The sequence below is a fragment of the Galeopterus variegatus genome, unplaced genomic scaffold (genome assembly GCF_000696425.1).
Source record: "Galeopterus variegatus unplaced genomic scaffold, G_variegatus-3.0.2 Scaffold678, whole genome shotgun sequence".
Classification (NCBI taxonomy): domain Eukaryota; kingdom Metazoa; phylum Chordata; class Mammalia; order Dermoptera; family Cynocephalidae; genus Galeopterus; species Galeopterus variegatus.
This window is the reverse complement of record NW_007726789.1, coordinates 58,755-79,974: the sequence shown is the minus strand read 5'-3', so window position 1 is coordinate 79,974 and position 21,220 is coordinate 58,755. Positions and strand designations below refer to the sequence as shown.

The following is a 21,220-nucleotide window of genomic DNA, read 5'->3' as shown; positions in this document are numbered from 1 at the left end:
TATGAATCTTTTGACATTAGTTAAGTGTTTCCATTATAGTATTTTAGGTATATTCAGTTAAACAAAATATATTGTTAAAATTAATTTTACCTGCTTCTTTTTACCTTTTTTTAAAATGTAGTTATTTTGAATTTTAAATTATATATAAGCTTCCCCTTACAGTTCTATTGGGCAGTCTACAAGTTCCCAGAAGGATATGTCCTTCTATTTCTTTCCACCTGAACTCTATAAGGACTTCAGATGAACCGAGTCAGGCTATCAATGAGGACTGCTGTTCCTACTGAGGCCCTGAAGTGACAGTGGGAAGCCCCAGGATCCCTGGGCAGCAGATTGCTTTTTAGAAGTGCCAGGGAGTAACCATTTGATAAGCAGTACTTCAGAATCCAGCAGCCGGGGACAGAAATAAATGAGGTCTCAGGGAACAGGACTATCCATGACATCCAACCTTTAACTTTCATTCTGGAATGGATCACAAAAACTAATAAATCAAACGCAGAGCATAATGTTCATAACATTATATGTCCCACTCACAGTGAATCACTGCTTTAGTACAAATCACTACTTTGAGTTTGTAGAGTTAACATTTTTAATCACAGAAATCCCACAAGGTCTCATTTTCTTAGAATAAATTTTGACTGAGTCCAGTCAGTTTTTTAGATGTAAATTCTAAAAAAGCTATGTTTTTTTTTTAAAATTCAAGTCTATTTCTACATCAGTGTTTACCTACTACTTAGGTATGTGAAAACAACAGGCAAGTAGTTTTCAAGTAAGGCTACAAATAAACTGTTACATACTTACATATCAAAAACAGTCAGGTAACATAAAGATCCTCACTTCTTTAATAGATTACACAAATAGAAAAAGACTAGACAAAAAAATCTGATAGTAATAGAATTATGCATAATTATCTCAATTTAGTCTGTCGATGAACTGTCAAGTAAGTGACCTAATGACTTCAATTACACAGTCCAAATATTTTTATACAACCTAAATACATTAATACTAAAAGAATTCTATTTATTTAAGTGGACAGGCTGTTAGAAAAAGATCCTATAATGGAACTTACTTTGATTTTTTTATAGAACACTTTATAACTTATAAATGCTTTAAAATGAATGCTAACAATTAATAGCAATGGTCATACTAACAAGCAAAGAAGATACAATATCCTTAAAGAATAATTAAGAATAATAAGGACTATGCATAAAGGACCTTAATTATAAATTAATAGTTTTTTTCACCCTTCCCTCATTTGTTCACACAGTAAATATTTTCTCAGCCAGGGTCAGGTACTGTGCTAGGAACTGGGGAGAAAATGGGGAGAAAACCATAGGTGGTAGCAGCCCTCATGAAACATTCAGTTTAGCAGGGCAGTTACACAATAACCAAATAATCTAGCCTCCCTGAAGAAGTAATACTCGAGCTGCAGGCAAAAGGATGAGAACAAATTACCCTGGTAAAAAGAGGAAAGAGGGTTTTCCAAGCAGGAGAACAGCAAAGGCTATGACCCTCTGGCAGGAGGGAGCACGGCCCTTGCACAGTACCTATAGAACATTAGTGACTGGAACCCTGAGGACAAGGGACAGCATGGTGCAGGTGAGGCCTGAGCAACTGAGGCTGGAACCCACTCCTGCAGGACTTCTGGGCCAGGTTATCTTAAGGGCAATAGGAAGTCACAGAAAAGGTCACTCAGGCTGCAGCACCAACAGCAGTCAGGGAGACTGGGCCAGACCAGAGCAGACCTAGACTGTGGATGTAGTTCAGGTAAGTGATGGATTTAGGCCTTGGACTGGAGCACAGGGATAGAGTTTCAGAGAGGTGAGTGGGTTTCAAGCTGTTTGAAGGGGAAATCTACAGGCCTTGGTAATGGATTAGATATGGAGGTGGGTGGGAAGGAGGTCACCAGGAGGATGCCTACATTTCTGGCTTATACAACATGATATTCCCAGAAGCAGGCACCAGTGGAAGAGAATCAGAATTCCAAAAGAGGAAGATGATGAATTTGGTTTGGGATATGTTAAGTTTGTGTTGCCTCCAAGACACCCAACTGCAAAAGTATGTAGTTTGATTCATGGATCTGGAGCTCAGAAAGAAATCTTGGCTAGAGGTGTAAATCTGTGACTCTTCTGCATAGAGGGGGTAACAGAAGCACCACTGTGTCCCAAGAACACAGTTGAGAGACAGCCAACAGTCAAAGGTTGCTGAGGAGATAAGAAGAATGGGGTTCGAAGCACAGAAGCAGGGCTGCGCTTAACTGTGGGGAAAAAACTGACCCCTGAGTAGCAGGGAATAAGTGGACCAGAAATACATAATAAACTGAGCATTTTTTGGCTTGTTGGATCTCTACTAGAAAACATAGGCATGGAAATATGGAGTGTCGAGTTCATCTAAATTGGGGTGTTCTCAGGCAAATACATCAAAAATACAGGGAACAAGAGAAATTAAGGATTCAGCAAGACTGACAGAATATAAACTGGTTAAGAAGGGAAGTGAGGGAAAGAAAGGGTTGATAGGTTGGTAGAAAGTAGCAAGGCCAGTAGATGGGACATTGTAATGGGGTCAAAGTACAGCCACAGTGAGGGTAGGTAAATTGACAAGCTAGAAGGAGAGGAGGCCGTGGTTAGAATAAAGTGGCTGATGTAGTGATTTCAGAAATTGAGCAGTTACTGGGGATGACAGGGTCCAAAGTGGGCCACTGGAGTGGGTGGCCGAGTGCAGGGAGAAGGTCTTTGAAGAAAAGCAGGTTGAGGGTCCAAGGGCCACAAAGCTGGACAGATCCTCCATGCTGCCACTGAGGGCCACGGGAGGTTCTAAAGGGTTTGTGTGGGAGGAAGACTGCAAGCCAGGTGCCAAAGTGCTCAGTGAATGACAGGAAATGACCCTGGCCACAGTTAGAAAGAGGACAGAGATGAAGAGCCATATTCAGAACAGCATGTCTTTGCTGGCTTTCTCGAATAACCAGTTTGAGAAGTAATGACCTAGAAGCAAAACTATGTCCCAGGGTGACAACTATCTTTCTACCCCTGCCTGAAACATGAGATGTGAGGAAATAATAAAGCCACCACTTGAGAGGGCTTCAGGAGAAGTGGTCCTCAGGGGAGGACAGGTCTCAGCGAAGGCAAAGGTGGGCAGAGCTTTTCAGGATGAGGGAGATGATGCAGGAGAGCACATGGTCATGCCATGACTGTTCCATGTGGCACAGAGGAAGCATCCAGGAGGTGGAGAAGGAAGGGCTCTAGATCAAAGCAAAGAAGGAGAGACCATTATAGAGATGAGAACACTGTGGAGGACAGGTGACAATGGGATGGGAGCTGATTAATTAAAAACAAGGATGGCAGACTTAAAGTAAAAAATCATTTTGAGAATGCATACTGATCCCAGTAGCCAGAAATAACTCACTTGGCTGGGGTGTGGCAGACCTGTGTCTCTATGTGCTGCATCACTGGCTGGATGCTAGATCTAGAGCAGGGTTTCTAAGCCTCAGTACTGTTGACATTCTGGGCTAGATGGTTTTTGCTGTGGGAGGCTGTCCTATCTATTGTAAAATGTTTATAGGATTCCTGGACTTTACCCAGTGGATGCCAATTGTACCTCTACTCCCAGTAACAGCCAGAATATTGCCAGACATTGCACAATGTACTCTGGTGGCAGAATCACCCTCCACTGAGAATCTCTGATCAAGAGCAACAGACTCACATGAGAGTGCAGAGACATTACACCTGCTATAGTAATGCCACCATCTCTGAACACGTTTTTGGAACTAGTCATCTCTAATAGCTTCGGAGTCATCGAAGAAAGCTAGTCTCATTATTTGATAGACATGCCCAATGCCTAACGTAAAAAAAATGTATTCCCCAGGCTTATCACCTCTCTTATTCTTTGCTCTGAAGGTCATCTGACTGTTTCCTCAGAGGATGACGGAGATTCGCCTCCAGTGAGAATACTCAAATGAATGCCATGCTCTTTCTCATTGGCTGCCTCTCAGTTTTTGGAATGTGCCAAGCTCCCTCCTGCCTCAGGGCATTCCCTGGGTCACCCCATCCTTCAGATCTCAGGTTATAGAGCACTTCTGCAGGAAGGCATTTCCTTACTGTATATCCTCTACTTTTCCTTCAGAGCACTTTTCATAATCATATTTGCATTGCTACTTTCTGTTTCCTCTATAGAACACACATTTTATGAGGACAAAAACCTTATCTGTTTTGTTCGTAGCTGGATTCTCTGCACCAAGCAGAATGCTTGCCCAATAAATATATGTTAAATAAATTAATTATTAAAAGAAAATGGTAATAGCATTTTGACAATAAGCATTGCACTCCCCAAAGTGACTGCTTTATAGGGGAAAATATGCATATATATGTATAGTTTTCTGATTCTTTTTAAAAAATCATATACATTTATAGTAGTACACCTTTTAGTCAAGGGAGGTTAGCATCCTAAATAACAAAAAGATAGAAAGTAGTATCATTCAAAGAATCAGGAAACATATCTAGGTTTGACCAATTACTAGGTCACAGTAGTCAGTCCTTGTGCCACCATACTAAATTAAGAAAAGCTCTGGCTGGTTTGTATATTCCTTCAAATATGCGTTGAGCCCTTGTTCAGTGCTCATTCTTGGAACGTGCAGTGTGACTATTTCAGGGCTCACTATACAAAGCAAGGACATATCCTACAGGGTGTACCTGAGGCAGCGTTCAGATGGCATTCTCCAAGTAGTTTCCTCAGGGTCTCAGTCTTAGAAGTTTGCAGAGGAATCAGCAAGCATTCCAGCTGAATAAAAAGACAAGAAGAAACAGCATACTGAGCTAAGTGCAGAAAAGCACATTCTGGGTCTTCATAAGGCTAAGAGCTTTAGAATCCCAAGGAGATATACATATGTGTGTGTATAGATGTGTGTGTGTATATATAAATATACACATATTATATACACCTAGAATCCCTTGGAAAGTTTTATTGTTGATATATAACCTTCTGACACAGTGCTCTTTTAACAAGCAATAGTCTTGAAAGCTTTTAAGTTTTTAAATTTTTTTCACATTATTGGAGCTTTAGAGACTGGGAAGTAAGATATGTTTGAGAATCAATAATAGCTAATAAAAGGTTTAAGTAAAAATGAAAACAACAGATGACCAAAGGGAAAAATTAAGATTTTATAAAGCTACAATGGTCTAAACTATAAATATTAGTTGACTTGTCCCTTACAGAGATTTTACTTTCCTTCCAAACATGATTAGTTAAATTAAGTCAAAATCAAGTATCTCTTGGCTAATTGTCTATAGAAATTTGATTTTCTATTCCAGGAGCCAATTTCTGAAAACTAGATGGGAAAAAATAACATATAGAGAGGATGAAAATTAGTAGAAAGTGAAAAATGGATTCTTATGGAAGCTTCAGGATTAGCATAATTGAAATATCTAATAGGATGCAGTTGTCAGGCTTGAAATCGCTCCTTGGCTATACAGCATATTTACCCACTTAGTCCCCACCCCCAACCCCGCCTGTGTTTTTAATCATTGATGTTAACTCTAAACAGAAAAATAAATTATTTGAAGAGTTTGGGACCTTGTCCATGAGTATCCTTTACAACGCTTATTAGAGGATCTGGCTCCCATTTTCCAATACACCCAAGTGGCAAAATTAATTACAATCTGGATAAGCTAAACAGGCTTCCTTCTGTCTCAATTTTATTTTGATACAGAGTGAAAATGCCTATGAAAGACATATGTTAAGCTATGATTTGCAATCTGACTAAAATATAGTAGTTGTTATATTGTATAAAAACCCTCAATTGGTACGACTGTATAATACTTCATATAGTGTATCATAATTTGTTAAGTATTCCATTGTTATCGGATATTAAATTGTTTAGAATATTTTTCATACAATATATTTTTATTTCTTGTTTTGTTTTTTAAATTACCGAACATATGATGTCTATACTTTCATTTATTCCTAATTTAAGTTTTGACAAACCTAAAAGTAAGTGGCATTTTTAATTGATCTGTTATGACCAGGCAGCATTGGCAGTCAGAATAATTCAAGGTGCATTGTTTAATTGGCTAAGAGACTTGCTTAGCAACCTTATCATTGCTATGGTTTCCTTTCAGAATCTGAGTTATAAACTCTAGGCTCTTATAGCCTAACACAAACACTAACAGACATGGACACTTGCACTTTAAAATTGCAAAGAATTTTTACTATTCCAGGGAGGTGAAAAACCTTAATGTCTTAGAAAGTCAAATATTTTCAAAACACTCCCAACAATCAGGCAAATGGAGAACAAGATCCTAAAAATTAAAATAATCCAAAATTAAAGGACACAGCTAATTTGATATTTATCAGACATTTCAAACATGATCACTAAAAATTATAAGATACATTAAATCCCCTTCAACAGACACTTATTGTGTGGAGACCACCTCACTTTTCTGAAATTATTTAATTATAATCTATCTGTACATTCTACAAAGTTTAGTGAAGGATGCCATTTTAAAGGACAAATCACCACTGAAAAAGGCTTATTATTATTTACTATTTACTACATGTTATCTACTATATGTATAATTAAAATTATGTATATGTAATTTAAATTGAAATCTGTAGGCAAATTCATGTGTTTTTATTAAAACTTTCCCTTACAGTAAGTACAGTGCACAGCATGGCTACTTGTAAGCTCCAGCAGACAGAAATTTTTCCTTCCTCCCACCTCCTTGCATGTTTTCCTGTACCTGGAATATGGATTCCTTCTTAACCCAATGCTCTCAATTCTTCCCTTGAACCCAGGGAGATTCAGTCCAGTCCCCTGCCTTTCCCCTGCTCAGAATCTAGAAATGGATTTGGAGCTGGACCAACCTTGGTGGAGCAGTAGGAAGCAGAGATATGAAGAAAGGCCAAAGTTGCTCTCCAGGCATCCAGCTCTTAGTGCTGCTCACACACCATCGGAGACACAACCACATTTAACCCAAACCCTAAGGGGAGTGTTATGTGGAATTAGAAGTACATGAGGTGGCTCTTTTTTTGTGAATTGAGAGTGATCACCCTCAAGGCCTCTTTTAACTATGACCATCTATAACTCTCTGAGCCCATTGGCATGACAGAGATTCTTTCCTTGACCAAACTCTAGTCAGGCTCCTCTGGGCTCTCTTTTCAAGCAGATCCTGTCCTTGGGAATGCCCTCAAGAGCTTTATGGTCAACCACTGAATAAATAAAAATATTACTTTAGTGAACAGAGAATTTATTAATTTCACTAAATATCAGTTAAAGACAAGAAACAAACATAAAAATAGTTGAGAATATATATGTTAAAATTTTAAGTATCTTTCCATCAGCTTCTTAGCTCAGCTAGATGAACTTTGAAAGGAAGGAAAGAATTTTCCTTTGCAGCATAACAACTATAAAAGAACAAGGCAGAGAAGGGTACTAGAATATGCCACCCTAAAATATGCCTCTGCCTCATAAGCACATGGATTATTTTAAGCTTAAAGCCATTGAGAACCAGATGATGCAGGAAAAACTCTAAAAACAGGGCATGAGTTTTCCTTTTGTAAAAAAAAATTTATATTTATAAAGGAAATTTCCATTTGTGAAAGGTCTCTTCTCTCTTGTACCAGGAAGAGGAAAACTCAATTGAATCCTCTATCAATGGAGAAAACATCAACTTAAATCTGCTAACAAACCTTGCTAAGCAAATCTTCATCATCATCCTTTTCCTGGTCACCTTCCCATAACTTGCCTCCTCCATCCAGAAGCCCCAAACCCCTTTTCCTTTGTTGAGCCTAACATGGTATACAAGGCCAAGTTCTTTTTTTTTTTTTTTGTCTTTTCCGTGACCGGTAAGGGGATCGCAACCCTTGGTGTGGTGTCGCCCGCACCACACTCAGCCAGTGAGCACACCGGCCATTCCTATATAGGATCCAAACCCACGGCGGAAGCATCACTGCGCACTCCCAGCGCCTCACTCTCCGGAGTGCGCCACGGGGTCATACAAGGCCAAGTTCTAATTACACCTTTAGGTTATCATCACTGGGGGCTACCATGAGTATGTGTGATGCATATATTAATAAACTTCTGCTTTCTTTTTTCTTGTTAATCTGTCTTTGCCAGTATAATTTACAGGGTCCCAGCTGGAGAACCTAAGATGGATAGAGAAAAAAATGAGTTTTTCCCCTCCCCTGCAGCAGGTATAGTGCTTTCCATTTAACAGAGTAAAGTTGGGCTGTAGTACTTCCCAAAGCATGTAATGGCCCACAAAAGACTAGTAACACACATTTCAGTCTTCATGGTTAAAAATACAAACAAATAAATCTAGCTTGCAAACAAAAATAAAACAAATATTTTTTAAAATGGAGCCATGTACCCATATTAATTTGCTGTCATACTAGCTGGTCTATGCTGGGCTACTTACTTGCTTTCATGAGCCTCCATTTCTTTATTTCTAAAAATACAGATAATACCACCTTGTCACAAGGCTGTATAATGTATGTAATGTAATTAGCTCAAGGACTGATACATCACAGGGTGTCAATAAACATCAATGTGTGTCCCTTTTTATTATACATACAAATAGGAGTCACATAGTGATTTGCTTAGAGGACAGGTGTGCAGGTAAATTTTCTCTTTTGTTTCACTTTTTGCTAATGGAGTTCTAATGTCAAGTACTAATCTTCTAATACCAGAAATGTGTTTAGCAGCAATCCTTCCAAGACTGTTCAAAACCACTCTATAGCTGGTAATAACTCAGATCCCCCAGGCCAAGCCCTCCAGAGGAAGGTGTGCATTTACCACCAGGCAACACCACAAACACTTCTCAAAACTCTAGCAATTCTCTCACACAATCAAAATCATTCAGTGCCCTTGTCCTTAGGAAGTGGAATCCCCCCTGGGGATTATAATATAATATATTATAATACATTATAAGTGGAAATATAATCTGGTTGGTACATAGGATTGATGGGGTTTAACTTTTATAGTTTTTATCTTCATTAAAACGTGTCAGGTTTGCCAGAGTCTCACTTAGATTTTTAAATATATTATATTACAATATGATATATTACAAGTGGAAATATAACGGGAGCAACACCGAGGGTTGCAATCCCGTTGCCGGTCCCCGGTCTGGTACGGGGGCAACACTGAGGGTTGCGATCCGTTGCCGGACACGGAAAAAGACAAAAGACAAAAAAAAAAAAAAAAAAATGTGTCAGGTTTGCCAGAGTCTCACTTACACTTTTTGAAGTCAGACTTAAAAATACAGTATTTTCAGAGGAAAAAGTAAATATCTTATTAAATCATAATATTATAAAGGGGAAAAGTAAGTGTCCTATAGGTCTTGATGACTTGCAAAAAAAGAAAAAGCAGACAGGTTAATCTAGATTAATGTGATCAACAAAAATAAGATACTAAAAATTAAGCTACCTTAATTATATGGCTGTATACCAATCCTACCAATATATAAGAAACTGTTTTTTTCTTGCTATTATCATATATTTGTTTACTAATGTTAATGTTACAGTCCTTCTAATAGTACCTGATGGTTTTTTACATATTATTTCTGATCTCAGCAATTTATAGTAATTAAAGGAAAATATCACCAGACATTAAGCAGGCAGAAGTAAAATGCAAGAGATATAAAGGTGGTATTCTGGGAAAAATCTAGGGATAAAAAATTATGAATTATAAATATAGGTCTTAACCAAGAAAAACTAGTTATATTGGATAATTCTACAATATACACAAGTGCTTGTTGACCCCAAGTCTATATCAAGCTAATACGTATTAAAAGGAAATATTGCTTCTAAAAAAAAAAAAGAAGGAAATGTTGCATAAAACAAATTGGGACACAGGCGATCGTCCCAGTCATTATTTTATTTATGTATAATTTATGGTGATAATTTATCTTTAATTGTAGGGTTTATGATAATTGCATAAAGTAGTATATTTTTCATATCCATACCTCATCATGTGATGCCTAATAAATTATATTAGATGTTCCTTTAGTCTGAACATCAAATATCCAAGGGTACTCCACTGACACACTTTCCTTATGGAATATATATTCCTGAAGATGAACAAGGATGCTTTCCATTCCAGAGAGTGAAAACACCTGAATTCTTCCTCCAACTAAAAAGAACTGAGATGGCTGAACTCTCACAGAAAAAGCCCAACGTGTGACTGAAAGCACAGTCTGCCACCTGAATAGACTTTTAGGACAAAAGAACAAAATTTCCCCTTCTTACAAAACCCTACAACCCCTTCAATATATAAGGTAAAAGACTTGATTATTCAGAACATAATCCCTGAGACCATAACTTTAAAGCCTTTCTATTAAACAACTGCAATTGTGCTAATTCAAAAACATTTGAAATAATAACCATTTCTCCTGCTATCATGAACCAAATACTTTCTTCTGACTGCTATTATACTAAGAAGTGCTTTACATGAATGACCTAATGTAAATCTCACAATAACCTGATGTGGGAGATATTATTATTCTCACTTAACTGAAAAGGGAACCTGGGGGTAAGTAATTCACCAAGTCACATGACTAGGAATTGGTAGTGTCACGGATCAAAACCTGGTCTGTCTGACTCCAAATCTTGTATTCTTAATTATTCTGCTGTAATTAAATTTTACAGAAAGCCATAAAACTACTATTTTTAAAGATATTTTAAGATAAAAATATACAGATTATATAAAAATTATACAAGAAATATAGAAGTGAGTTCTTAACATTATAAGACAAAAATATGTATATACTAATATACTGAGTTCTTCTTATAACCCTATGAAAGAAGGAAAAAAAACAAAAGGCAAAAGGTTAAATATCTTTTTGCAGATGAACTTCACCAAAGGTTGCCAGGACACACAGACAAGCAGTGTATGTTGGCCCAGCACAATAATACTAGACAGATAGATATTTATACTAGGAAGAGATCAAACTTTACTACATCATGGAAAACACTGAATCATGCAGTCAGGATCTTCTATAGTATTCTATTTAACATTTTACATATTTGAAAGCACCTAGAACAGTGCTTGGTACAGCGGGTGCACAACAAATATTAGTTTGATTCTCCTTCCCCATCACCTGTATAGAAATCAATTAAAAGCTGGGAGAGAAACTGAACATGGATAACACAGTCAGCCTCAAGTAGACTCTGACAAGGTGAAGTTAACAAAGCTCGAACAAGAAATGTTTCTGTATCTCATTTAAAATAAAAAAAAAATCAAAACGGGGAAAATGTAGCTTAACAGTCATAGGAGATTAAAAAAAAAACCCTAGAAATTTGTATGACTATGACTCTGACAAGGTGAAGTTAACAAAGCTCGAACAAGAAATGTTTCTGTATCTCATTTAAAAAAAAAAAAAATCAAAACGGGGAAAATGTAGCTTAACAGTCACAGGAGATTAAAAAAAAAAACCCTAGAAATTTGTATGACTATAATAGTTTTCAAAGGAGCATGAGATAGAAGATGATTTACTAACAGTCTCAATATATAAAGTATTGCCACATCAATAAGAAAAAGATGAATAGCTCCATAGAAAATAATGGACAAAAACCATGAACAGGGAAATCATCAAAGTAGAAATATAAAGGAAGAATAGACACAAATGTTCAGTCTGGTGAGTAATAAAAATACAAATCAATCGGCAAGATGCTATTTCCTTCCAATCACATGGCCAACGGGAATGAGGGAAACAGCACTCTCCTACAGGCAGGCAGGCAGGCGTGTGAATCATGCAGTCTTTCCACGGGGCAATTTGCAAATATGTAACAGAGGCCTTAAAATGTGCAAACCCTTAACCCAGAAATTCCATATCTAGAAATCTACCCTACGTAAATAACCAGATAAGTGTGCAAAGGTATACATACAAGGGTACTTCAAAAAGAATTGAAAGGAAATATGAATCTTTCTATGAAATTTTTGAAGTACTTTGTATAAAGAGTTTCACTGGAACAAATAGAAGCAATCTGTATATGAGGGGATGAGTTAAATAATGAGTGTCCTTTAATGGAAAACCAAGCCGTAATTTAAAATGAGGATATAGATATATACTTATTAACATGAAAAAAATTATGTATTTTAAACAGAAATACAAGTAATAAATGAATACAAATTGTATTATGTAAAACTACTTTTACAAGAGTATATGATTATTGCCATGTGAAAGTTTTTTATTTTGATTATCTGTATTTCTAATGTTTTTACAATAAACATGTACTCTGTATGTGTGTAATTAAAAATAGGGATAAAAAAGAAAAGGAGAGTTCAATCTGTGTCCTAAATCTAGCACTTACCAGCCATATAACCTTAGGCAAGTTGGTTAATTCCAGCACTCAGTTTCTTCATATAAAAAAAAATTGGTATAATAATAAATTACAACCCTCAGGGCCAGTATGAAGATAAAAATAAAAGCAAAAGCAGTTTGAAACTGAAAAGTACTTGATAAGCATCCATTGTTATCACTGGTTTACACAATATCCAATAAAAGACAATCCTACAAAAAGGCTATAGTAAGAAAAACCTGGTAGACTCTCAATGACATTAACGGAAGTGTGGGGGAATGCGAGTCCTCCTCCACCTGCAGGGGTGTGTGGCAGTGCAGTCCTTTCTCAGTGTCACGTTAATGGAAAAGGATGATAATGATGGTGATGATGAAGATAATAAGACAAACTTTATTACACACTTAATAAGTGTCCAGCATGGTGCTAACTTTTCCATATCTTATATAATTCATTAGATACTCTACTATCCCTTTTTATAGATCAGGATACTAAGGCATAAAGAGGTCAAGTAATTTGTTGAAAGCCACACACACATAATAAGTGGTAAAATTTGACTTCCAACTCAGCAGACTGACTCTTAACCACACCTAACACTAAAAAAGGGAACATATTCCAGGATGCAGTCACAACCTGAAATGCTGAAGAGACCAGGGACCAACAGCCTCAGGCACCTAGTGGCAGGTCAGGAGAGCTAAAGCAGCATCAACTTTGACTCAGTGCAAAGGAAGTTTCTAGTAAGCTGAAATGCTCAAAGACTATGCAAGGTAATACCTCCATCACTGAAAGTAAAAAACGGGACAATAACACATTCAGTTTTGTTCTGAAGGGAACTCAAATGCCCCACATGCCTGCCTGATCCAGAAGCCAACAGCAGAGTATCAGGACCTACAACCACCACCTGCTGGTGTCTTCCAAAGAGGCCCCTGTTATGGGCTGAATTATGTGCCCTTAAAATTCACATGTTGAAGTCATAACCCCCAACACTTCAGAATGTGATTGTGTTTGGAGATAGGGCCTTTAATGAGGTAATTAAGGTAAAAAGTTCATATGGGTGGGCCCTAATCCAATATCACTGGTGTCCTCATAAAGAGAGTTTAGGACACACACAAGTACAAAGGACAGACCATGTGAGGACATAAGGAGAAGGCAGCCATCTATAGGACAAGGAGAAAAGCCTCAGAAGAAACCAACACTGCCAACACCTTAATTTTGAACTTCTAACCATAGAATTATGAGAAAATAAATGTGTATTGTTTAAGTCACCCAGACTGTGGTACTTCGTTATGGCAGCCCCAAGGGCAGGACACAGTCCACACATGAGTGTGTCCTCTGCCTAGGCTGCCCCCCCACCATCGCTGTGCTCTGCAATTGAAACTGGCCTTATCCAGTCACTGCTAATCTGCCCTTGCAAGTTGCTGTGGCTCAGACGTGGTGCCAGGCCCTCTGATCATACTAACTCCTTGTCTGGGACAGCCTGTGCTCTGTTCAGACAAAGCTGGGCCACAGGTGGTGCTGAGAAACTTACAACCTCAGAGGCTTCCTGGGGCCTGAGATAGCAGCCTCTCCACTGCTGCCACCTTGGAGCATCTGGCTCCCAGCTTGTACTTTTCTAATCAGTGCTCATTTGTCTCCAGGTGCTAAAATCCACCACTCTTGGAGGAAATTTCCTCAGGGAAGGTGCTCGTACTCCCAGGTATAGTTTGTTGTACCAGAACACTCTTGTTCCAGGTGGAATAAGTACTGTGGGGACCCAAGCAGAGAGTGATGAGGGTCCAAAGTGCAGAAGCACAGCCAGCCATGTGCTTGAAGCACCCGCTACCTCCCAGTCACTAAGACCAAGCTGTGTGCACCTACTCGCCTTCTGCATAACTTAGGGTGATTTTTTTTTCCTCAGTAGGCCTTCTACCAATCTATCTTCCATGGGTAACCCCACTAGTCTGTCACATATGACTGCACATGTCTGAACCCTTTCCAGTGCAGTTCTGCTGCTGGATCCACCCACACAGGGAAGGGGAAACACTGCCCAGATCCATGTGCTGGGGGATGTGGAGACCCAGTTCCAGCCAAGATACCTGGCTACACGGTGGTCAGATGAATATAGACAAAAGCCCTTCTCTCACCTGATCATCTCACTGCCCTGCTTAAAACTGATGTGATCAAGTCAGATCCTTAAAGTGGTACCCCTGCCAACACCTGCAGCCTTGTATTTTGTCACTTGATCCCTTGTCTTCTGGTCACAGTCATGTAGACCTGTCTATCCATGCTGAACTGTTCTCTCCCTTCTGGGCAGTGGTAACTGCTGTCTTCACTGCTCAGAACTTCCTACCCCTCCTTTTTGCATGATTAGCTATTATTCATCCTGTAGGTCTTAGATTCACCTCCCCTGGAAAGCCTTCCCTGATTCTCCCAGGTCAGAGTTAATTACTGTCCTACGTGCTCCAATAACACATATACATCCGTACTCACTCAAAGCATAATAAGCACCCCATATAATTACTTGTTGGGGTGGGGGGATCAATTGCCCAGACTCATTTCCAGCCATCACTCTGCCCCCAAACAGTAAGTTATTTACGTGGGTGACCATTCATTCTGAGATGTTCACAGTTCTGCCTATTGTCCCAGTGCAATTATTAATTGTATTCCATTTATTCTCTTTGGTTTCCTAGTTTGGATGATAAGTTATCTGGTCATCCTGTCTATATGGGCAGGATCCACACCTATCCCGCTCAGTGTTTTGAATTCTCAAAAACTAACATTATTCTCACCAAATCCCCCAAAGCAGAAAAAGTAAATGTAAAAAGTATTTCCACTTTTTTTTTTTTCCTTTTTGTCTTTTTTCGTGACCGGCAACGGATCGCAACCCTCAGTGTCGCGCCCGTACCGGACCGGGACCGGCAATGGGATCACAACCCTCGGTGTTGCGCCCGCACCTCCCTCAGCCAGTGAGCGGCCGGTCTGTATGTGGGATCCGAACCCTCGGCGGGAGCGCCACCGCACTCCCAAGCGGCGCACTGTAGCAGTGAGCCACCGGGCTGGCCCCATTTCCACTTTAGAATTAAGAGCACGAGAGCTTAATGACAGATTATTTGCATGTATTGAACAACAATGTTTTAGTTTACATTATGAAATTCATTCCCTATAAGAATAAAATGCTGCACTAAATATCAATAATTTCCATACAAAAGAACAAGGATAAAGTATCTAGTCACCCTAATGAATATGGCTGGACACCTTGAGAACCAAATTAAGATATAAGGTTTAAGTCAGTTCTTCCAGTCACGTTAGCACACCTCTTTTCAGCTTTTACTTTAATTTAATTTTTAGCTCCATCACTCCTCTATGAATAGAAACATAAAATGCACGGATCAGTTACACAGTCTTGTCAAAATAACCTAACCTGCAATTATATCCTGAGGTGCTTTTAAAATATATTGCCATGAAAATGTTTTTATTAAAGAATTTCTTACAGCTCTCACACCACTTAAAACTAAATTATCCATCTTCATCTTTATAGATAGCACAATGTCGATCTTGATAAATAATATAGTATATAAATAACCATTCTCCTCTGATCAATGATTGCCTTCTAACAAACAGAAAATATATGGTTTAGAGTCCTCAAATCTATAATCTAGATGAAATCCAAACTCCACTTTCAAATGGAGAAATGGTCTTACTATTGAATTTTAAAACATAGACTGTTCATTCATCAAATACTTGCTAAATGCTTAACACATTTCCAGTAATCACTGAACAAGATGTGATGAGACACAAAAAGATTAAAAAATAGTATCTGCCTTCAAAGGGCTTATAATCTACAAAATAAAGCAGAACATCCACATTTGCAGTTATTCTAACAGTATAAGACATTCCACATTTTCTTCTATTGACAGATGTACAAATTTTTTTATTTTAAAATTTCTAAAATTGGAGTTGTACCTTAAATCAATATATACATTAATATGCTGTTATTTCTTCCCTTGAAAAGCTGATATGTTTTTATCTGCAAAAAATCATTAGAACTGGGGAAACACTGTAGTTTAAGTGCCTACAAGTGAAGGCTAGGAGTATGTATGTACCTCTGCTATTACATTGAATTCTTACAACAATCTAGCATTGTAAGAATTAAATGGGCTCTTTTTTCAGAAGAAAAGGCAGAGGCTCAGCAAGCTGAAATGCTCAAGGTAAAAAAGCTGGTAACTGGTGAAGCTGAGACTTAAACCCAGCTCTCTTAACCTTTGGCTGTACCACATTACTCTACCAAAGGAGAGACTGGTGTTGGTCAGAATGCTAGGTGAAGGTAAATGGAGGAGCACTTAAGGATGGAGATAAAGGAGAAAGCTTTCCAGATGAGAAGTACAACACACTCGAAGAAATGGAGGCCTCCAAGTTATACTTTTATAAAACGAGAAACCTGTCCTAACTGGAGATGCAGTATAGTATACTGGCACAAAGAGTGAGCTCTGGAAGTAGACTGGGCAGGTTCACATCCTGGTCCAATACTATTTGTGTGAACTTCAAGAAGTTATTAAATTTCTCTAAATTTCAATTTTCTAATCAGCAAAAGGGGTGTAAAAATGGAACTTATCAAAAGGCTTCCAGTTAAACATGGTGGATTGAACACTCATCCATTCAAACATTTACATTGATTGCAACTCACACCCTGATTTCAAGAACGTTAAATTAAAAAACATTTTTTGTCATCTTTCTCTTGAGGAAATTATCTGACTGAAACCATAGTAAAGAGATTTGAAAACAACAATAATAAACCCACATGATCAAAGAGAACAAGAGAAGAAACAAAAACCATAAAACTTATTGAAGCTAGAGAGCAGATGGATGCATAATAACTGACTTAGTAAAGCTGAAAAAGGTGAACTCCAATCTGGCAATGGAAGATTCGAAGAAAATAACCTAATTTGCACCAAGGAATATATATATATCCAGAAGACTCAGGAACTGATGGTACCAGCATGGGATTGATGCTATGGACTGAATGTCTGTGTCTGCCCAAAATTTGTATGTTAAAATCCTAATACCCAGTGTGATGGTATTCGAAGGTGGAGCCTTTGGGAGATAATCGGATAATGACAGTGGAGCCCTCATGATGAGATTAGTGCCCTTATAAGAAGAGACTAGAGAAAGCTTGCTGCTTCTCTCTGATCTCCACCATGGAGGATACAATGAAAGTATAAGTCAGCTGCAAACCAGGAAGCATGCCCTCACCAGACACCAGATCTGCTGGTGCCTTGATCTTGGACTTCCTAGCCTCCAGTACTGTGAGAAATAAATGTCTGTTGTTTAGGCCACCCAGTGTATGGTAGTTTGTGATATGGCAGCCCAAACTGACTAAGACAATTGGCAATAGACAAACTAGGAGAAAATCTGTTTAAAAAGCAACACCCAGTGTATGGTAGTTTGTGATATGGCAGCCCAAACTGACTAAGACAATTGGCAATAGAAAAACTAGGAGAAAATCTGTTTAAAAAGCAGTTGGAAAAAAAAAGAAAAAAAAAATAAAAATAAAAAATAAATAAATAAATAAAAAGCAGTTGGAACTCCTAGGTCCCTTCCCCTACTCTGTACTACATGGCTACTGCCCCAGTGGCAAATTGGATGTTTGCTCTCAACAGAGAGTAAAAGTATCTCTAGGTTGGTGAACACCAGGGGCTACAGAGGGTGGAGGTACCATTTGGAAAACGAACGGAGTAAGAGAAAGTTTACATACTAAAGGTGCAGACCCTAAGCTGTCATACCCCCTCCACTCAGCTTCCAGAATGCCAGCTAACTTTATATCATCCANCACCCAGTGTATGGTAGTTTGTGATATGGCAGCCCAAACTGACTAAGACAATTGGCAATAGACAAACTAGGAGAAAATCTGTTTAAAAAGCAATTGGAACTCCTAGGTCCCTTCCCCTACTCTGTACTACATGGCTACTGCCCCAGTGGCAAATTGGATGTTTGCTCTCAACAGAGAGTAAAAGTATCTCTAGGTTGGTGAACACCAGGGGCTACAGAGGGTGGAGGTACCATTTGGAAAACGAACGGAGTAAGAGAAAGTTTACATACTAAAGGTGCAGACCCTAAGCTGTCATACCCCCTCCACTCAGCTTCCAGAATGCCAGCTAACTTTATATCATCCAGGGAAATTAGAAGATTATTCCTAGGAAATATAACTAAGCAAACAGGAAAACCTAAAGGGTCTAACATCATAGGTTCCCCAAATAAACAGCTCAACCAGATCACTTTATAGGGTAGCCCCTGGGTAACAAGCCTACCCATGTGTTCAGAGCTTCCAGCCAGCTTTTTTTCCTCTTTAATATAAGTGAATACCTAAGGATCATGAAAAATTTGAAAAGAATAAAAGACAGTCACCAAAGCAAAGAAACAAACAAAAAATTGGAAGAAAACAAAAACTAAATTTTTTTTCCAGTGTAAAATTCCACACCCAAACAAATTATCAATTTCTCAAAAAGTATGAAAGTAGAATAAAGATGTTTTCAGATTTGCAAAGTATAAGCAATTGTCTCCTAAGCGTTGTTTCCTAAGAAGTTACTAGAAGATGTTTTCGACCCAAACAAGGGAGCATATTGAGAAAAAGGAAGACATATGATCTGGGAAAACAAGGATTTAACACAAGAAATAGGTGAAGGTAATAGTGAACGGAGTTCCCAAACTTCAACTATGAAGAACACCCAGACTGGAGCAGTTCGGACAGTCCAGAGACACTTCTTCCAGAAAGTGAAACTGATAGAAAACCTAACGTGGTTTCTATCGATTTGCAACTGGAGGAGAGTTTAGAGAATGAATTAGTGATAATAACATAAAAACCAAAACAAATGAAAAAAACAAGACAAATATTAATGAAAAACAGAAGTTGTGCAGGAAAGGAAAAGTAATCATGGTTTGATTATGAATAGGACTTAGGTTGTCATAGCCATATAAAAATGGAATAATGATCCAAACAAAATATCAGTGCAGATAACTGAGAGAATGGAAGGAAGGGAAGTGTGCACACGTATGATAGGAGTGATTACAGGGGATGCACAAAGAGGGTTAAATTTTCATCTTCCATCATTGGAAATCAATAGACTCTAACTGAAAAAATCAAGGACTGGCAAAATAGCATGTTATTAAGAAATATGGAAGTGAATATGTAGAGAAACAGCTAAAAGAATTAAAAGCAGTAGCCTCTCCTATACCTCTATAATAATAAGCGTTGTGGATTATTTGATTCTTTAAATCACGTGTAAGTATAACTATGGCAAAACTAAAAATTAAATTAAAAAAATATATAATTTATCTCACAAGGTATACAATTTAGTTAGCTGAACTATAATTAATGCAATTTATAAGATATACAATTAAATAAGGCAATCCAAAGTACACATCAGTTTCTGGTACATACATATTCAATATTAATATTGAGCAATTAATATTATCTTGACGATAAGGATAATAGTAGTGATGGTGAACCCTGAGGTATCAGCCCCTCTCAGTTATAAACAGAGGCTCTTATTTTTTAAATCAGTCTTTGCCTTATTCCTAAATAAGTCTTAGCAAAGCTATGTGATACATAGGAACTACCTTACCAGCAATGACTAAGGTGGATGGTAGAGAAACCAGCCCCAACATACCCCAGCCTTTTCTGGGACCTATTTAAAAATGACCCAGAACCACCACACTGCTCACCTAGCCTTGAGCATTAGTCACAAACTTTCTTCCTGCTACTGTCCACTTACAGAACTGAAGTTACTGACACCAGCTAAACACAGTACAAGTTCACAACACATCACGAGCAATGTACATAGGGCCACTGATGATCTCCTCCTGTACAGACAGCCCAGTCTGTTTCCTTGGCCTGAGCCCAACCTGGTCCTGGCTTCTGCCCCGTCCTCTTCACGCTGCTGAAGTCTCCCTTATCCTCAAATGGAGCCCACATGAGTCTGACTCATGCACATTTTTCCATTATCAATATAAAACTTTACATACCATGTTGTAAATTAGAAATTTGACCACTTTACATTTAGATTCAGTACAGTTCAAATGTAGCTTAGAAAACATTCAAACTGCATATTTTGTGGAAAGTATATTTTTTGTTCAAACTGAGCAATTTGCATTACAAAGCTTTCTTAAGTTAAGAAATCACAGAGAGCTATATTCAAATGTCTGCAAAACACAAACTGCATTTTCCGACTATCATATTGTGGACTCTAAGACATGAGAATGTCTTCTGTTGCAGAATTCCAAGCAGAGTGAGGTAGTGTGTGAAAAGCCCTGGCGGTCTCTATCTTACCAGTCTTTTTTAGTCTCTTGGGGGACTGGGGGCATTGCTTGTCACTCTCCTCTTTAGGCTGGTGCCTCAGGACTGGCCTGGACTGTCTCCTGCTGGGAAGGTGTTTCCAGGTCTAAGAAGGCCCAAAGGCAAGGAGCCACAAAGGCCACTCAGCTTTCTCATAGGTTTTCGGTAGAGGTGCTAAAGCGGCTTTGTAATACCTCTCATCCCCCTCTCCCTGGCCAGAATAAGAAAAATGTGCAAAAGTCCTCTGGTATTAAACAGTGCACTTTACCTTGAACATCTAAAACAGTGAGTGGCTGACTAAGGAGTCTAAGATTTACAGATTAATCCTTTACCTAGGTTATTAACAACAGGCTTTGGGCCAAATCCAGCCCTATGCCTCATTTTGTAAATAAAATTTTATCGGAACACAGTCACACTCAAACGTTTAGGCATTGTCTATGGCTGCTTTCACTCTGCAACAGAGTACAGCAGTTGCCCGTAAACTTTGGATCTCATTTTGCTGCTCCTTATTCTGTAAAAAGCAAGACAATGTAATATTGTCTTAAAATTGAGGACTTTTAAGCCACAGAGTTTTTGTCAAAGTCAAGGTTTTAAAGCGAGTGTGGCCCACAAAGCTTAAAATATTTATTT

The 21,220-nt window shown here is 38.3% G+C and overlaps 1 protein-coding gene across 1 annotated transcript in view; it reads right to left on the bottom strand.

Moving 5' to 3' along the window:
* The window catches only part of KLHL32 (kelch-like family member 32), a 209,766-nt gene that overhangs the window by 159,089 nt on the left and 29,457 nt on the right, over positions 1 to 21,220 (bottom strand). The window contains exon 2 of the mRNA XM_008571310.1: positions 4,683 to 4,770. Coding sequence (XP_008569532.1) covers positions 4,683 to 4,705 — 23 coding nt within the window. The 5' untranslated portion in view covers positions 4,706 to 4,770. The remainder of the gene's footprint in view (positions 1 to 4,682; positions 4,771 to 21,220) is intronic.